Source organism: Anabrus simplex, chromosome 2 (genome assembly GCF_040414725.1).
Source record: "Anabrus simplex isolate iqAnaSimp1 chromosome 2, ASM4041472v1, whole genome shotgun sequence".
Classification (NCBI taxonomy): domain Eukaryota; kingdom Metazoa; phylum Arthropoda; class Insecta; order Orthoptera; family Tettigoniidae; genus Anabrus; species Anabrus simplex.
The window spans coordinates 1116945295-1116965764 of NC_090266.1; the positions used below are offsets into that span (position 1 = coordinate 1116945295).

At 39.5% G+C, this 20470-nt stretch overlaps 1 protein-coding gene across 1 annotated transcript in view; it reads right to left on the reverse strand.

Moving 5' to 3' along the window:
• Positions 1-20470, reverse strand: part of Myo31DF (Unconventional myosin ID) — a 315587-nt gene that overhangs the window by 195249 nt on the left and 99868 nt on the right. Inside the window, exon 6 of the mRNA XM_067142074.2 lies at positions 9302-9505. Within this exon, the coding sequence (XP_066998175.2) occupies positions 9302-9505 (204 nt within the window). The remainder of the gene's footprint in view (positions 1-9301; positions 9506-20470) is intronic.

Sequence of the window (20470 nt, forward strand, 5' to 3'; positions counted from 1 at the left end):
ACTGGACACAGACTAGTGTCCGCTTGCAGGACCGCCTTGCCCCCAGTCGACTACAGGCCACAGTGGACACCGGTGTCCGTCTTACTCTATTCTTGTTTTTGAAGTTTATTTTTACTTTTGTGTTAAATGTGTGGTGGAATATTGCTACTGAAACACCAGAGAGTAAAAACAAAGTATCGGCCCACAGAGCAAAATTTTGAAATTTTTCCTTAGTATTAATGAACTTCACCATTTTTGGTTTCTGTTAGATCCGTATTGACTACTAATGATTTAACAACCTGTGAGAAAACTGGGCTAATAAGGGTCTGCCTGTCAATACAACTGATTTACACAATTACTATATGGTGATTACTAATGAAATTCATTTCATTGTACATGTTTCAAGAAAATGATCAGTTCTCTTCTTCAGCAATAAAAGAAAAATAAAAGTCAAAATCTTAACGGAGATCCTTAAAATTACAATACATAATACCTTACCATAAAATATCAAAAATAAAAAACACACATTAAAATCAACAACAATTTGTTTCATGTCACTGTCTAAAACCTATCATATTCTCTTTTGAGAAAAAAATAGTTTCTTAGTTATATTATTATGTTTTATGTGATTTTTAATGTTAGGCTTTTCATTGTAGGATAAGAAGAATATTTGGGGTTGGCAAAACATAGCACTGAACCTCACCATACCTGTTTCTTTACTAAGAAGAAGAGTTTGCTTTTGCTTTTGGATCCATTTGAATGCATCAATTAATACTTTTAGAATAACACGTTCGATACAGTTCAAGAATTGCAGTATTATACTCAACAAACTGCACTCTGTTTTCACAATGCGACAAGATTTTAATACTTTCCCTCAAGAGAGCGAGTACTTATTTCTTTACCTCATCCAAGTTTCAATTTCTTTTCCTTTCAATAACCAACTTAATTTCCACGCATTTTTCTTTTGCTTTCTAGACTAATCCTTTCAGAAACACCGTCCTTGGAACTTTATAAATCCTTCAAGTTCACTGCTGCATTAATTTAAATGTATCCAAGAACTATAATAATTTCATTTTGACCGAGCAAGTAGCCGCACAGTAAGAGGCGCGCAACTGTGAGCTTGTAATCAGGAGGTAGGGGGTTCCGTCCCTACTGTCAGCAACCCTGAAGATGGTTTTCCGTGGTTTCCCATTTTCACACCAGGTAAATGCCAGGGCTGCACCTTAATCAAGGCCACGGCTGCTCCTTTTACACTCCTACTCCTTTCCTATCCCATCATTGCCATAAGACCTACCTGCGTCGGTGCGCCGTAAAGCAAATTGCAATAACAAAACTTCATTTCGAGAGGAGTTCCCTTAGCTACAAAAAATAAGTACAATACTTAAATCTACAAGGAGTATCCTGTTTTTAACCCCTTCCGAGCGCCAACCGCTTATAAACGGCAAGGCAATTATTCCTAAGTTGCATGAACCGATTAGAAGTGTCATCCAAGTTCGCGTGTTTGTTTCAGATTGAGTCAAACGCTTATAAATGTCAAAAGTTTATAGATACTTCTGACATCTGATGGCCTTATTTTGCAACAAATTACTACAATTTATTTCCATGGAATATCATATTTCATGTAGAATTCATGTGGCCAGCAGTTGAAGCAGTATAGCTTCTGCGCTGAATCTTCTGAGTGTAAACAAAGTAATTTAGCGAACAGTGATATTGAGCAAATGCTCTTGCTTTCTGATGAAAGTGAAGGCAAAAGTGACAATTATTCTTCTGAATCGAGTGATGAATTCCACGACAACACACATGCATGTGAAGAAATTGACGACCATCAAACAGACTGGGTTACGTTTGGAGGGCCACACAACAGATTCGATTTTACTGGCAATAATGGGATTACATGCAATGAACTTTATGGTGGTCCGTACTGAAAATTATATATTATCTTAAAACAATTAAGTTTATTAAAATGGTCAACCTATTCAATACAATACATTCATAAGAATGTTTATAACTTATAAATGACACTCAAATTGGGAAATGTTTCGCCCTAGTTGTTGGCATCTTCAGCCTAACTTTCATCCTCAAAATCAAATGTTATCAGGATCCCGATATTCCCATATTGAACCACCTTAATAGCTCAAATAGTGAAAATGAAATGAAAACCTTCAATCTGTTTTCCAGTCATTGACCGGGTCAGGGATGTAATGAATGAAACATATATAGGCTGTTATTACAATGGGGTCGCCACTCCCAAAGTGATTTATTAATGAGTGATAAATGCTATGAAATGATAATGGAGAGTGTTGCTGGAATGAAAGATGACAGGGAAAACCGGAGTACCTGGAGAAAAACCTGTCGTCACGCCTCTGCTTTGTCCAGCACAAATCTCACATGGAATCACCGGGATTTGAACCACGGTATCCAGCGGTGAGAGGCCGACGCGCTGCCGTCTGAGCCACGGAGGCTACAGCTCAAATAGTACGAGTTAAAAATACAATGTGTGTCTTATTACTGACAGGTGAACAATTATTTAATGCAGTTCTTGAAGCAGTCTTCAAAATTATTTGATTAAAATATCTGGTGTTGGCGCCTATTAAAATATTATCATGGGGTTAGGTACCCTACGTCTTATAAATCAATGTTTAACAAATAAAGATAAATAACACTTGATACAAAATAAACACCACATTAAGGACACTATGTACAGTCACAGGATAAAGAAATTTAAGATAAAAGTTATCTGAATGTTAATTAAAATGTTTGTTGTCTGATATCATCTATCAATAGAATTCAAAGGATATCAGGAAGAATCTCTTGATGTTTCTAAAATCGTAGTCCTACTTTTTTGTTCAAGTCTTCTTTACAAAAGGCACATTAACACACTGTTAAATCAAAACAACTGTGAGTTATACTGTAGCCAAGCACTTGGTTCATGCTTGCTTAAAACTATCTACAGTTGTCTGGCGACCTAATTTACACGCTGTAATGGTTTGGAGAATATGAGATAATAAGAATAGTTAGATCAACTATAAATCCATAGTGCTCGAAGCATGTTATCTGCCACAGTCCTGATGTTGGTTAAGGCTGATTCTCCACGAGCAGGTAAAACGCCGCTGTTCGCCCGCCTGAACGCTCAAACTTTTTGCCTATTCTACACGAGCGGTTGAATTGACGCCTGTAAACAGCGCCAAAAACGCCGGCGACACGCGCAGCCATTCTCCACCAGCGATAAACCCGCCATACTGTAATAATGGATGTCGTACAAATAGGTTGTGTTGTCGGAGCTGTTAAACTACAGTTATTAGCAATATTAAAAAGTAAACCTGCTAAGAAAAGACGTTGGTGGACTCACCCTGCGTTATCGAATCGACTCACCACTGGACAATTTCATTTAAAGTTGTGCGAACACAGGAACTATCCGGAAATGTTTTTCCAATATTATAGAATGTCATTTGCTTCATTCGATGAGCTTTTTGAACTTATTAAGTTGTGTATTACTAAACTAGTGAAGTGGTAGTTTAGGGGAAGTCCTGAAATTTAATTCTCAAATATTTATATTTTTAGTGGTCTTATCAATAAATATTACATAAATCAAGTTATATAGAATTAAATTTCCGATCATTTATGTCTCTTACATGTTTACCGTACCGGCTATGATAACAGAGACATTCATGAATTTATATTTTTGTTGCTAAGTCCATATCAACGCCGAACCAGGAGAAAATGGGTTAACAGAATATGATGAAAATCGGTACACAGAGTCGGGGAATAAGAAACTACAGTCTAAGCTATAAACAATTTTATTCACCCTGGATGAAACTGCAGTTTAGGAAAAGGCACCTAAAATATATTTTTTAATACGTACAATAAGTTATTGGTCCTATCGAAAAGTACTGCATAACAAAAGTTAGAGATAATGCAATTTCCGATCATTTATGTTTTATTGCCAAAGACCGTAGCCGCGTTGAAACATCGGATCCCGTGAGATCTCCGAAGTTAAGCAACATTGGGCGAGGTCAAGATTGGGATGGGTTGCCACACCGGATTCCGTGAGATCTCCGAAGTTAAGCAACATTGGGCGTGGTCAAGCTTGGGATGGGTTGCCACACGCTGTTGGTGGGGGTAAGGGAATGGAGGAGTGGAAAAGAACTGGCCACTCCACCGCACGTAAACTCCAGCTCAGGCACACCTCTGCGAAGGTTCGGACCTGCCTTCGAGCAGAATACACCCTTACCTTTATGTTTTATTCAGTTTCACCACACCGACTATGATAAGAGTGGTATTTCAGAGTCGGAAGAAAACTAAATGTGAAGGCCTACTATATCGAAAGCACATAACATTCATCAACAATAACATTATATTGACCATTGTTTGTTGTGATGTTCTTTGTCTCTTATGCTGCCGCTTATCTCCGATATTTGGGATTACTGCTGCGTACAGAGTATAACAGCCTGACTGAATATTGGCGGGAAATAGCTGGAGAGTTAGAAAACGTTCATCTTTAGCATTCCATTCCTCTGGTTCATACATTTCCTGATACTGCTGGTACGTAATAGTACCTGGTCTAGAATTACAATTTAGGTCTACTCCAAATTATAGCACCACAATTCACTAAATAATTCAAAATTTAACCCTGAAAAGAGCCGTTTCTTAAGAAAAGCTTCTTCCGCTCACTTTTATTAAATCTATATTCATTTTATTCCAAATTAGCCGTGAAGAGGGGCTTTCTCCTCTGGCTTTGAGGAAGAATTTGCCTCCAAGTCAGATAGTTTCTTCCCCCGCCAGTGTAGTGAATTGAGATTTTCCGATTCATTGTGTATTGCTAGGAAACAGAGTAGTAAAAGGGCATAGTTTTTGCCCTGGGACTCTCCACTATTCGACCCTGCCCCCCCCCCGAAAAAAAAAAAAACCGAAGAGTGTTCACGGTCACGATTGTCTGCGGCTTGGTCACTCCAGCTCTGAAAATTTGGTAGATCGCCAGCGTAGTACTGTTCATTAAAAGTGAGAAAATGCGTGGTTTTTCATTTGATCGAGTATTCCATATCAAAAGATTGTTTTTAATCGTGTCATTCCTACTGACACCATTGTAATGACCTATGTTAATTTCATTTGGGAAATGACTAAGACAGTCTTTCTGAGGATGTAAAAAAGGCAGGTGGAGATTGAGTGTCTGCCATTATTATGCTCCCCAACTTGATTTTGACTGAAGGTAGGCAAGCGGGCCTATTGTCACAATGGATATTCCCTAATACAGTCTTCATATTAGAAAAGACGTTCGGTGGCTTTCCCGTCGCGTTTCTAGGGTAACGTTAAGAGCTATGGAACTTAATACAATCTTGCTCACAACATGTTACACACTACCCAACCTAGAATTCTGTATACAATGTAGAATTCCGTAGCGAAGCACGGGTACATCAGCTAGCAAAGCATATACTACACTTCAGGCAGTTCCTATCGGGCGACAGAGGCGGGTGAACTGCTCACTGCCGCCTCGTGGAGTATGACTCGCTGTTCTACCGCTAGCGGGAATGATGCCTCTGCTGGCGTTAGACCCGCCTGCCCGCTCATGAACGCGTCCGCCCGCGGCGTGCAAATCACCCGTGTAGACAGCTCTACAAATACCCCATAGTTCTGTTCCGCAAGCGGGTTTGTAGCGGGCGAACAGCGGCGTTTTACCTGCTCGTGGAGAATGAGCCTAAATGGGAGACTCTCGAAACACAGTCTTTAAGATGGAAGAATGATATCCACTGAGGAAATAAACTTGTTAGAATGTCTTCTTGTGATTTATGTGGCAAGATCGTATCACTTGTGTTGCCAGCTCGACTGGTAGCTACTGCTCTCGCACTTCGCGTGTCCCACTTAAGATAATAGTGGGATTCACGCTAACTTTGGGGATAATCCGGGACCATTGACAATATTTTAATATTTTCTTAGTGGTGAACTGGCGGATCTGATAGCTAAACAAACAAATTTGTACGCTAAGCAAGTATTAGAACAGAAAACTTAAAAGGGGGTTACTAAAGCGAAGGAATTGGAAGGCACATGTGCTGGCAAGATAAAACTTCTAATAGGCATTCTAATATTGCAAGGCATTGTGCAGAAACCAACAATCGCAATGTATTTCAGCAAGACGACTACAACAGAAATGCCATTCTTCAGGAATGTAATGACAGAACGCAGATTTTCTCTCTTGTTGAAGTACTTACATTTCAACGACAATTCTACATTTAATAGTAAAAGTGATCTTAACCCAAAACTGTTCAAGATTAGGCCTATCACGAAATATTTGATTGAGAAGATTCAGTCCACATATATTCCTGAGAGAGATGTTGCTTTAGATGAAAGCCTGCTTCTGTGGGAGGGATGACTTGGATGGAAAGTGTACATTCCCAAGAAGAGAGCACATTTTGGCATGGAATCTTTCCAAGATTGTGAATCCTCATCAGAGTATGTGTACAATATTCTAGTGTACACAGGGAAAACCACAGAAATACCTGCAACCATTTTAGACTTAGAAATGGGTAAATTAGATAAGCCATCACAACTCGTTCTTACTCTCATGGAAAAGCTTCTAAATAAGGGATATATGCTTCATGTGGACAATTATTATGCATCCCCCACCCTGTCTGATAAACTTTGAAGAATGAAGACAGATGCTGTTGGAACAGTTGGAAATAAATAGGAAGGGGATACCAAAGGATATAAAGATTAAACGACTGGAGAAAGGGGAATTTTCCATCTGGTACAGGAACAAGTTGGTGGCACTCAAGTGGAAAGACGAAAAGGACATTCATATGTTAACTATCCATCATAAGGAAGTAAGAATTGTGAAGAAGAAGAAGGGTGGGGGGATAATTTTCAAACCAGTAATGAGTGTAGATTACAGGAAAGGAATGAGAGGAGTAGATTTGTCAGACCAGTGCATGATTACCTATTCAATGGCAAGGGGAACACTAACAAAATATTACATGAAAATGTTCTGTCATCTGTTGGATGTTGCAGTGTTCAACTCCTATACTCTGGTCAGAAAACTTGGAGGTGCTGATTCTCAGCTAAATTTCAGGCTGAAATTAGCATCATCGTTGACAGAAAAGTACAACACTGCTGCTGTGAAGCCAAAGAGAATAGGGTGGCAAAGCATTGAAACACCACTTCGCCTCAAAAGTAGGCATTTCATATCCCTGAACCCAGAATCTTCATCCCACGCACACTCCAGGAAGAGGTGTGTAGTGTGTACCTCATATAAGGCAAGGAAAGAGACAATATACTGCTGTAAGGAGTGTGATGTACCATTGTGTGCTGGCTGTAAGGAGCGTGATGTATCACTGTGTGCTGCCCTTGTTTTGAGACATACCACACTGTTAGGAACTACTAACAAGAAATGCAGAACATTGTTGATTGTCTAGATGGCATCTTATTTTCATATTTTCTCATTTTCATTCTTGTTTTTATCATTGAAACATTGTATTATACGATTTTGCAAGTATATTTCTTAAGGATATAATGTTAAAGGCAGAAACAGGTTCCAAGAAGGACATTCCAGGAATCATTAATGAACAAGGGAAGTGTGTACGCAAGGATCCTCAAAAGGCAGAGGTATTCAGTCAGCAGTATGTAACGATTGTTGGTTACAAGGATAATGCCCAGATAGAGGCGGTGACTAATACTAAAGTATTATGATAACAACAACATTCACAATAAGATACAAAAGTTGAAAACTAGAAAAGCAGCTGGAATTGATGAAGTTTCGGGGGATATACTCAAGACAATGGGTTGGAATATAGCGCCATATATATGAACTACTTATTTGATTATTGTTTGCATAAAGGAGCTTATATTAAATGAATGGAGAGTTGCTATAGTAGCCCCTGTGTATAAAGGAAACTGTGATAGACATAAAGCTGAAAATTACAGGCCAGTCAGTTTGACATGCGTTGCATGTAAGCTTTGGGAATACTTTCTTTCTGATTATATTAGACATGTTTGCAAAACTGGTAACTGGTTTGATAGAAGGCAGCTCAACTTGTAGGATTCCAGCAAGATACAGCAGATATCCTGGATTCAGGTGGTCAAATGGACTGTATTGCGATTGACCTGTCTAAAGCATTTGATAGGGTGGATTATGGGAGATGACTGGCAAAAATGAGTGCAAATGGACTAGACAAAAAAGTGATTGAATGGGTTGCTATATTTCTAGAAAATAGATCTCAGAGAATTAGAGTAGACGAAGCTTTATCTGACCCTGTGATAATTAAGAGGACCTTTATGTTTTCTTATATATATAAATGATACGAGTAAAGAAGTGAAATCAGAGATAAGGCCTTTTGCAGATGATGTTATTCTGTATAGAGTAATAAATAAGTTACACGATTGTGAGCAACTGCAAAGTGACCTTGATAATGTTGTGAGATGGACAGTAGGCAATGGTATGTTGATAAACGGGGTTAAAAGTCAGATTGTGAATTTCACAAATAGGAAAAGTCCTCTCAGTTTTAATTACTGCATTGATGGGGTGAAAGTTCCTTATGGGGATCACTGTAAGTATCTAGGAGTTAATATAAGAAAAGATCTTCATGGGAGTTATCACATAAATGGATTGTAAATAAAGATCTCTGCACATGGTTATGAGGGTACTTAGGGGTTGTAGTAAGGATGTACAGGAGAGCGCATATAAGTCTCAGGTAAGATCCGAACTAGAGTATGGTTCCAGTGTATGGGATCCTCACCAGGATTACTTGATTCAAGAACTGGAAAAAAATCCAAAGAAAAGCAGCTCAATTTATTCTGGGTGATTTCAGAAAAACGAGTAGCGTTACAAAAATGTTGCAAAGTTTGGGCTGGGGAGACTTGGGAGGAAGGAGACGAGCTGCTCGACTAAATTGTATGTGATCTAGATGTTTATTCCCATAGGGAACCTGAAATATTTATCCCGAATGAGTACATTTATAATACCAATATAGTTGGTCCGTTATTGGACATTATAAATGAATTTTTTGCCTGTATTTTCTGTCAAAAATGTGGGTTAATTATACAAGAAAATATATATTATACGTACATTGTTTTAATATGACGTGTAATGATAATGATCAATCATCGTTTCCAATTGCTCATAACAAGAATTTGCTTCAATTATTTTCATGAAAGATCAAGAACATTTCATCTGACAGTGTTTTAAAGTTTCAGACAGCAAGCAGATAAGCGGGATAACGTCAAGGGGCTACCACATGCAGGCTACGATCAACCTCACTATAATTTAACCCAGAGAATAATCTATACAGTATAGATGAATATTTACTTACAACAAACAAATTAAAAAATCTCTTACCTTGGCCAAAGCATCCCTGCCATATTCAGCCTCAGCCAAAGTGTGAGTTTTCTGCATAACTTCTCCTCTTGCTGCTATCACACGCTCGCTGAGTGCTTGAGACAAATCGTTGGGAGTCACAGTCAATAAAGATGCAACTTTTGCAATTATAGATGGATCAGCTGGTTTTGCGGACTCATCTTGAGTTTTGAATTTCACATTTCCCTACAAAGAGGTAAACATACAGTGGTCAAACAAACATCTGGGATACAAATATAATCCTAAATACTACATGGTATTTTGATTAATGTTTTCGTGGTCCTGAATACTAAAAATGAAACTTACTGTGTTTACTAGAATTTCGGCCCCACTTTTATGCCAATTTTAAGGTCCCAAAATAGGGGGTGTGGCTATTATGCGGAAAATTTTCAGACTAAATTTTTAAAAGACCCAGGGGACATATTGTAACCATTGAAACTATTATTAGAGAGGTATTTATATAAAAACAAAGATTCTGCACTATTGCCAGTATGGCTTTTGACTAGTACAACATTATAACATGGGCAGAGACCAGTACATTCAATGTCAAATTAAGCATGGTAAATATTGCGCACAAACATACATAAAATGAGCAATGATTTCAATGCAGCTTCCCTGAAAGCCATAATGAAATTTAATGGCATCAGCACAGATCCAAAAATCTTGCGCATCAAAAATAAAAGTAAATAATTGAATATAAAAGAAGCAATCAAAACTTACACTGCAAAAAAAGATAACAAAACCATCCTGAATGAACACACATTTAAAAATTCCCCCCATTTGCCCTACTTAATTTACATCTGGAAACATTTACAATTTTTGCACAAGCATTTAAAGAATCCCACAGTAGGCAATCTCTGCTTACAGGCATGGGAATGCGGGTTAGGATATTCTTATCTGTAGAAAATTCTCAGAAATTTATGCACCATGTTCACCACTCGAGATGATCTTTAAATAGATTATCATTTATCACTAAAAACTACATCTTACTTTGCGCTTTTCTTTGCATTAACGCTTAAGGAATCCCACAGGATGTAATCTCTGACTTACAAGGTCTGGCATGTGGGTAAGGATATTCTTATCTGTAGTAAATTCTCTACCAGGCGAGTTGGCCATGCGGTTAGGGGTGCACAGCTGTGAGATTACAGCCGGCAGATAGTGGCTTCGAACCCCACAGTCGGCAGCCCTCAAGATGGTTTTGCGCGTTTCCCTTTTTTCATCAGGCAAATGCTGGGGCTGTACCATAATTAAGGCCATGGCCACTTCCTTACCACTCCTAGGCCTTTCCTTTCCCATTGTCCCCGTAAGACCTATCTGTGTCGGTGCGACAAATGTACAAAAAATTAACATTGAAACTGTACACAGTGGCTACTTATTAGTTTATATTCCATTCTTAGTTTACCAACACTAGGCCCTTCATTTGCAGAGGGACAAGATTGTTTACATTTAAACAAACTTGGGAGAAGAAACACATTATAATCACACAGTACAATGTAATTTAAAAAGCAATGCTTATGAACATTTACTCAGAATCACAAGCACAGTGGATAGTTTCACTTTTGTCTTGAGAATACCAGTCAAGAATGTGTTGTTCTTTGGTAATATTTTGCATTTAAATATAATATACAGAGGTAGTTTACTGCTGTCAGGAGTAATGGCCAACATCACAGTACAACGTAAGTTGACAGTAGTTTTAATTAGAACACTTGTCGCTCCCTTCTCAGAAACAGTAGTGTTCCTTGACATGTCAATAAACACAAGGGTTCGGCGTGACGTAAAGCCCCTAGCAAAAAAAAAAAAAAAAAAAAAAAAAAAAAAAAAAAAAAAAAAAAACCAACACAAGGGTTTGGTCAGCATTACCGATCTGTGAGAGGAGATTTTGTCAGAAATACTGCAACTGCTGTTCCGCATCACACTCACCCATCACAGTAATGCTTCTTCAGCACCCGGTAACTTGCCTGGTTTTGGGTCTGTTTTGCTGCTTTCTCTAATTTCTCAAACGTTTTTCATCAACAGAAACCTCATGGCCCGCTGCTCTGTCATTTTTCCTGCGAATTTCACACTTTTAGCTTGAATGTAGCCGTGTAACTGTTAACTTTCCCCGTGAAAAATACTGTATTTACTAACAAACTCCACAATGGTTGAGTACAGAAAAAGTTCAGACTGTGTGTGCAGCAGTGGCCGTTTCTGTTTGTTACTGCAGATGCACTTTCATGCAACAAGTCCACAAATTGGATATGCGGCTCTTAATCGGTGCAAACATTTTTGCAAATATTCTATCAAAAATTAGGGGTGCTGCTGATATGAGAGTAAATACAGTATCTGAATTTATAGCATTTGTAATAGATGAAACTGCCTTTAACAAAAACAAAAACAAAAAAAAAGTTTCAAGAATACCACCTTATAACACTGGTGAAATCTTTGAATTATTGCCTGGGAGTCAAATGTTTCCTCAACATCGAGATAGGCAGATGCTTGTTTATTTGAAGAGCAAACAAGCAGTTGCCTCATTTTACATCATGTTTAGAATCCTGTGTACCTAAGAGGTAAATGAAGATATGACAGCCATCCTTCCAAAGAATACAGGATAAGAGAAACACTTTGTTACACTGAGTCCCTAAGATCACTGAACTGAAGTCTTCAGTAGTTTTGGAGAATTGCCATCTTAATGGAGATGATATATCTATGAGATATATAGTTAATCATTCAAAATGTATTTTATCTTATTAGCTTCCTGAAAATTATCAAGGATGCCACAAGGACGAAACACAACAAAGACAAATAATCTAATTATACAACTGCTGATAAAAGATAGGAAAATAGTGGAAAGGATGAAGGACAATAGGACATTGCTCCATAGCAATTAAGTGATTTTGTAAAATCGCGACATATCCCTTAAATGCTGAGATTGCAATTTCTTTTATAGTATTACTTGGGATGCCTAGCATTTTGCAGTCTATACAAAAAGGCTTGGATTCAAAAGTATTGATGTTTTGAGTTTAAACATTAATAAAAGACAAACAGATAGACCAATCTCTATCAAAACTTAGGGGTGCTGCTGATATGCTCAAATGAGAGTGTCTTTCAACCTTCTATTGACAACCCATAACTTTACAACTCAATAAAATAAAAATACCATACAATCCTAGTAAATCTTCATATGTCATAGCAGTAAGTGTCCTGTAACAGATTTTTAAAAACAGTTTTTTTCATTGCTTAAAATATTGTTAATTTAATGTTAACAGGTTTCTCATTACAACAAAGTCAGAAAAAGTTGTGTTCAACATCCTTATGAATGGCATAATTACCATGTTCATATTATTTACATACATACATATACATACATTATCGTTATAGACTGTTATGCCTTTCAGCGTTCAGTCTGCAAGCCTCTGTGAATTTACTAAACGTCGCCACAATCCTCGATTTGCAACTAGTGTTGTGGCCTCATTTAGTTCTATACCTCTTATCTTTAAATCATTAGAAACCGAGTCTAACCATCGCCGTCTTGGTCTCCCTCTACTTCTCTTACCCTCCATGGCAGAGTCCATAATTATCCTAGGTAACCTATCCTCCTCCATTCGCCTCACATGACCACACAACCGAAGCCGGTTTATGCGTACAGCTTCTTCCATCGAGTTCAGTCCTAAATTAGCCTTTATCTCCTCATTCGGAGTACCCTCCTGCCATTGTACCCACCTGTTTGTACCAGCAATCATTCTTGCTACTTTCATGTCTGTTACTTCTAACTTATGAATAAGATATCCTGAGTCCACCCAGCTTTCACTCCCGTAAAGCAAAGTTGGTCTGAAAACAGACCGATGTAAAGCTAGTTTCGTCTGGGAGCTGACTTCCTTCTTACAGAATACTACTGATCGCAACTGCGAGCTCACTGCATTAGCTTTACTACACCTTGATTCAATCTCACTATATTACCATCCTGGGAGAACACACAACCTAAATACTTGAAATTATTAACCTGTTCTAGCTGTGTATAACCAATCTTACATTCAATTCTGTTAAATTTCTTACCTACTGACATCACTTTAGTCTTCAAGAGGCTAATTTTCATACCATACTCATTGCACCTATTTTCAAGTTCCAAGATATTAGACTGCAGGCTTTTGGCACAGTCTGCCATTAAGACCAAGTCGTCAGTATAGGCCAAACTGCTTACAACATTTCCACCTAACTGAATCCCTCCCTGCCATTTTATACCTTTCAGCAGATGATCCATGTAAACTATTAACAACAAAGGCAAAAGATTACAGCCTTGTCTAACCCCTGTAAGTACTCTGAACCAAGAACTCATTCTACCATCAATTCTCACTGAAGCCCAATTGTCAACATACATGCCTTTGATTGATTTTAATAATCTACCTTTAATTCCATAGTCCCCCAGTATAGTGAACATCTCTTCCCTCGGTACCCTGTCATATGCTTTCTCTAGATTTACGAAACAAACACAACTGCCTATTCCTCTCGTAGCATTTTTCAATTACCTGACGCATACTGAAAATCTGATCCTGACAGCCTCTCTGTGGTCTGAAACCACACTGGTTTTCATCCAACTTCCTCTCAACGACTGATTGCACCTTCCCTTCAAAGATGCCAGTGAATACTTTGCCTGGTATACTAATCAATGAGATACCACATAAGTTGTTGCAATCCTTCCTGTTCCCTTGCTTATAGATAGGTGCAATTACTGCTTTTGTCCAATCTGAAGGTACCTTACCAACACTCCATGCTAATTTTACTACTCTATGAAGCCATTTTATCCCTGCCTTCCCACTATACTTCACCATTTCAGGTCTAATTTCATCTATTCCTGCTGCCTTATGACAATGGAGTTTATTTACCATCCTTTCCACTTCCTCAAGCATAATTTCACCAACATCATTTTCCTCCTCCCCATGAGCTTAGCTGTTTGCAACACCACCAGAATGATTTCCTTTTACATTGAGAAGGTGTTCAAAATATTCCCTCCACTTCTCCACTGATTCCCTGGGATCTATTATGAGTTCACCTGAATTACTCCCTGTTCATTTCCTTTTTCCCTCCCTTCCTAAGATTCTTTATTACTGTCCAGAAATGTTTCCTTGCTGCTTGACCTAGCCTTTCCAAGTTATTACCAAAATCTTCCCACGACTTCTTTTTGGATTCAACAACTATTTGTTTCGCTCTGTTTCTTTAATCTACATATAAATCCCTGTCTGCCTCGGTCCTTGTTTGGAGCCATTTCGATAAGCCTTCTTTTTACGTTTACAGGCTGCTCTCACTTCATTCCAGCAAGATGTTCTCCTTTTCCCATCTTTACACACAGTTGTTCGTAGGCATTCCCTTGCTGTTCCTACTACAGCATCCCTGTATGCCACCCATTCACTTTCTATATCCTCAACCTGTTTACTGTCTACTGTTCGAAACTTCTCACTAATCATATCCATGTACTTCTGTCTAATTTCCTCGTCCTGGAGATTTTCTACCCTTATTCGTTTGCAGACAGATTTCACTTTCTCTACCCTAGGCCTAGAGATACTTAGTTCACTACAGATCAGATGGTGGTCTGTATCATCGAAAAATCCGCGAAAAACTCGTACATTCCTAACAGATTTCCTGAATTCAAAGTCTTAAGATATAGTCTATTATGGATCTGGTACCCCTAGCCTCCCATGTGTAGCGGTGAATTAGCCTTATGCTTGAAGAATGTATTCATACATACATACATACATACATACATTATCATTATAGACTGTTATGCCTTTCAGCGTTCAGTCTGCAAGCCTCTGAGAATTTACTAAACATCGCCACAATCCTCGATTTGCAACTAGTGTTGTCGCCTCATTTAGTTCTATACATCTTATCTTTAAATCGTTAGAAACAGAGTCTAACCATCGTCGTCTTGGTCTCCCTCTACTTCTCTTACCCTCCATAACAGAGTCCATTATTCTCCTGGGTAACCTATCCTCCTCCATTCGCCTCACATGACCCCACCACCGAAGCCGGTTTATGCGTACAGCTTCATCCATCGAGTTCATTCCTAAATTAGCCTTTATCTCCTCATTCCGAGTTCCCTCCTGCCATTGTTCCCACCTGTTTGTACCAGCAATCATTCTTGCTACTTTCATGTCTGTTACTTCTAACTTATGAATAAGATATCCTGAGTCCACCCAGCTTTCGCTCCCATAAAGCAAAGTTGGTCTGAAAACAGACCGATGTAAAGATAGTTTCGTCTGGGAGCTGACTTCCTTCTTACAGAATACTGCTGATCGCAACTGCGAGCTCACTGCATTAGCTTTACTACACCTTGATTCAATCTCACTTACTATATTACCATCCTGGGAAAACACACAACCTAAATACTTGAAATTATCGACCTGTTCTAGCTTTGTATCACCAATCTGACATTCAATTCTGTTGGATTTCTTACCTACTGACATCAATTTAGTCTTCGAGAAGCTAATTTTCATACCATACTCATTGCACCTATTTTCAAGTTCCCAGATGTTAGACTGCAGGCTTTCGGCACAGTCTGCCATTAAGACCAAGTCGTCAGCATAGGTCAGGCTGCTTACTACATTTCCACCTAACTGAATCCCTCCCTGCCATTTTATACCTTTCAGCATATGATCCATGTAAACTACAAACAGCAAAGGTGAAAGATTACAGCCTTGTCTAACTCCTGTAAGTACCCTGAACCAAGAACTCATTCTACCATCAATTCTCACTGATGCCCAATTGTCAACATAAATGCCTTTGATTGAATTTAATAATCTACCTTTAATTCCATAGTCCCCCAGTATAGTGAACATCTTTTCCCTCGGTACCCTGTCATATGCTTTCTCTAGATCTACGAAACATAAACACAACTGCCTATTCCTCTCGTAGCATTTTTCAATTACCTGGCGCATACTGAAAATCTGATCCTGACAGCCTCTCTGTGGTCTGAAACCACACTGGTTTTCATCCAACTTCCTCTCAACGACTGATCGCACCCTCCCTTCCAAGATGCCTGTGAATACTTTGCCTGGTATACTAATCAATGAGATACCTCGATAGTTGTTGCAATCCTTCCTGTTCCCTTGCTTATAGATAGGTGCAATTACTGCTTTTGTCCAATCTGAAGGTACCTTACCAACACTCCACGCTAATTTCACTACTCTATGAAGCCATTTCATCCCTGCCTTCCCACTATACTTCACCATTTCAGGTCTAATTTCATCTATTCCTGCTGCCTTATGACAATGGAGTTTATTTACTATCCTTTCCACTTCCTCAAGCATAATTTCACCAACATCATTTTCCTCCTCCCCATGAGCTTGACTGTTTGTAACACCACCATGATGATTTCCTTTTACATTGAGAAGATGTTCAAAATATTCCCTCCACCTCTCCAGTGATTCCCTGGGATCTGTTATGAGTTCACCTGAATTACTCAAAACACTGTTCATTTCCTTTTTCCCTCCCTTCCTAAGATTCTTTATTACTGTCCAGAAAGGTGTCCCTGCTGCTTGACCTAGCCTTTCCAGGTTATTACCAAAATCTTTCCATGACTTCTTTTTGGATTCAACAACTATTTGTTTCGCTCTGTTTCTTTCATCTACGTACAAATCCCTGTCTGCCTCGGCCCTTGTTTGGAGCCATTTCTGATAAGCCTTCTTTTTACGTTTACAGGCTGCTCTCACTTCCTCATTCCACCAAGATGTTCGCCTTTTCCCATCTTTACACACAGTTGTTCCTAGGCATTCCCTAGCTGTTTCTACTACAGCATCCCTGTATGCCACCCATTCACTCTCTATATCCTGAACCTGCTTACTGTCTACTGTTCGAAACTTCTCACTAATCATATCCACGTACTTCTGTCTAATTTCCTCGTCCTGGAGATTTTCTACCCTTATTCGCTTGCAGACAGATTTCACTTTCTCTACCCTAGGCCTAGAGATACTTAGTTCACTACAGATCAGATAATGGTCTGTATCATCGAAAACCCCCCGAAAAACTCGTACATTCCTAAAAGATTTCCTGAATTCAAAGTCTGTTAAGATATAGTCTATTATGGATCTGGTACCCCTAGCCTCCCATGTGTAGCGGTGAATAGCCTTATGCTTGAAGAATGTATTCGTAACAGCTAAACCCATACTAGCACAGAAGTCCAGCAAACGCTTCCCATTCCCATTAGCTTCCATATCTTCCCCACATTTACCAATCACCCTTTCGTATCCTTCAGTTCTATTCCCAACTCTCGCATTGAAATCGCCCATTAGCACTATTCTATCCTTGCTGTTGACCCTGACCACGATGTCACTCAATGCTTCATAAAACTTGTCAACTTCATCCTCATCTGCACCCTCACATGGTGAATACACGCACACAATTCTTGTCCTAATTCCTCCCACTGACAAATCTACCCACATCATTCCCTCACTTAGGTGCCTAACAGAAACTATGTTGCGTGCAATGGTATTCCTGATAAAGAGCCCTACCCCAGACTCTGCCCTTCCCTTTCTAACACCCGTCAAGTACAATTTATAATCTCCTATCTCTTCCTCCTTATCTCCCCTTACCCGAATATCACTTACTCCTAGCACATCCAGATGCATCCTCTTTGCTGACTCAGCAAGTTCTACCTTCTTTCTTCCATAAGCCTCATTAATATTGATAGCTCCCCATCGAATTCCATTTCGTTCGCCAAGTTGTTTCCAAGGAGTCCCTCGCCTGTCAAATGGGAGTGGGACTCCATTACTCCCATAGGTCCGAGGCTTGCTTAAAGTGTTCTGAGCTCGGTAAATTCATGAAGCAGGATGCTGCCCTACTTGCACATAGTCCAAGTGAGGATCTCTCCTCTAACGGGTTATGGACCACCGGTGAATTGTGTAGTCCTAGCCGCCTGAGCACAAGGAGGGCCACGACTCAAAATATGTCCGAGATGCCCACTCCCATTCCATAGCAACTGGTATCCCGACTCTCAGGACCACTTACTAGGCCACTCAGCCGTTGCCCATGGTTCACGAACTAGGACGTGACTACAGTAACCCACAAACATGAACAATTAACAAGAAATAAAAAATCTGATGATCCATTTCACATGGCACATTTGTATTTTGTGGAGTTTTGAAGTCTAGGTTTGTTCACAGAGGGCCCGAAAACAGGCTTGTTTTATGTTCTGATTAAAACAACAAAAGCACTGAATAAGTCCCTTGCAACTTTTCTTTCATTTAACCTCATTTCAGATTCTTCTACTGTTCATTAATCGCATTATATACTTTATAATGAGAAAACAAAACCAATATACAGACCTATGGCACCAACAGTAATTAAGTAAAGGAATACTATTATCTAAGATGTTATGATTATCAATGAGAACAGATGCATGACCGAAGTGAAGAGAAGAATGGCACAAAAAAAATATTTTGACCAGTAAGCACATGAACAGAGATTAGGAAATCATCTGCAAAATCATTTGTATGGAGTACACTGCCCTATGGAAGTGAAAACAGGAGAAGTAGCAGAAACGAGCTTATGGTGCAAATGGAGAAGAACAAGCAGGACTGAAAGAAAAATTGCGAAGAATTAACACAGAATATGGTTAAAAGAAAAGCAAACTGGAAAATTACATTTATTGGACATATCATTAGATACATAAAAACCAAAACCAAAACCCCATGGCGCAACAGCCCCCAAGGGCCATGGCCTACCAAGCGACTGCTGCTCAGCACGAAGGCCTGCAGATTACGAGGTGTCGTGTGGTCAGCACGTTGAATCCTTACAGCCATTATTCTTGGTTTTCTAGACCAGGGCTACCATCTCGCCATCAGATAGCTCCTCAATTGTAATCATGCAGGCCGAGTGGGCCACGAACCAGCCCTCATATCCAGATTAAAATCCCTGACTTGGCTGGGATTCGAACCTGGGGCCTCCGGGTAATAGGCAGGCACCCTACCCCTACACCGTGGGGCCGGCATCATTGCAAATATTTTGAAGGCGACATTCTAGGAAAGAAAGGGAAGGGTTAACCTAAGGAAGAGTATTTAAAAGAAATCAGAAGGAGAGTGGGATGAGAAAATCATGCTAAGATGACACGAACAAAGGACAGGAAAGAGGTTGTATTGTCTTTACAGCATGAATGAATGAATGAATGAATGAATGAGTGAATGGATTGTACAGGCTGGTCGGACACAACATAAACCGGGTATATGAGCATTAGAGAGTTGGTCATACTGGTAAATATTTTGAAAAAAATTAATTCAATATCTCGCGCTGCTGTCATTTTATCAGCTGCTAACATTAGCCAATCAGATCGCTATGTGGGACAATTTAAAGGGGCTTTGCGAGGCAGTGTTGCTAAATCTGCAGGTGGCTTAATACCGGCTTGAGAGCACGAATCGGGGGAGGGGAGGGAAAACCACCAGGGGAAGGATTTCAATACAAACCTCCGTGCTGACAGGATTGCGCCACAGCAAATACGCTACACTGACACTAGCTGAAACCAACGGTGTGTGTGTTTGATGTTGATTTCTCAGCATGGCTCTCAAGCCCATCTTAGCTCTTTCCCTGGGTTGCGTAATAAAGCATACTGGAGTTGCACATTGTCTCCCGCAGGTTGCGTACTAGAGCGCACTCTACTTTCAAACCGACTTCCTCTGCCATCTGTCTGCTAAACATATACAGTAGAACCTCGATTATACGTTCTCGGAAACTACGTTTTCCCGTATTATTCGTTCAAATTACGTGGTCCCGCGAGCATCCTAATTAATTTACGTTGTAAAAATCCCGTATTATCCATTCCTCGAAAAAACGATTTCCCGGACCAGCCGTCCAGAAATTTCAGTCCCATCAATGCTAAATCCTCAAACACGCGTTTTTCAAGAAACTGTATCTCACGAAAGGATGGCTACGGCATACTTACGGATCTTGGTGTTAACGTCTCGTCACTGCGGTGCCGGTAATTTGAGGAAGTACTGTACTGGAAAAGCAATCGGCGGTGAACTTACATAAGGGACCATCTTAGCATTTCATTCCGGTGGTATTGTTTAGAGAATCATAAAGCAGAGAGTGTCCACAACAACTGGAAGGAAACAGAGTGCATTTCTTTGACAGCTCTACTTGAACACGAAACGAATTTTGTCAAATGTTCGTACTTGCAAAATGTCTAGA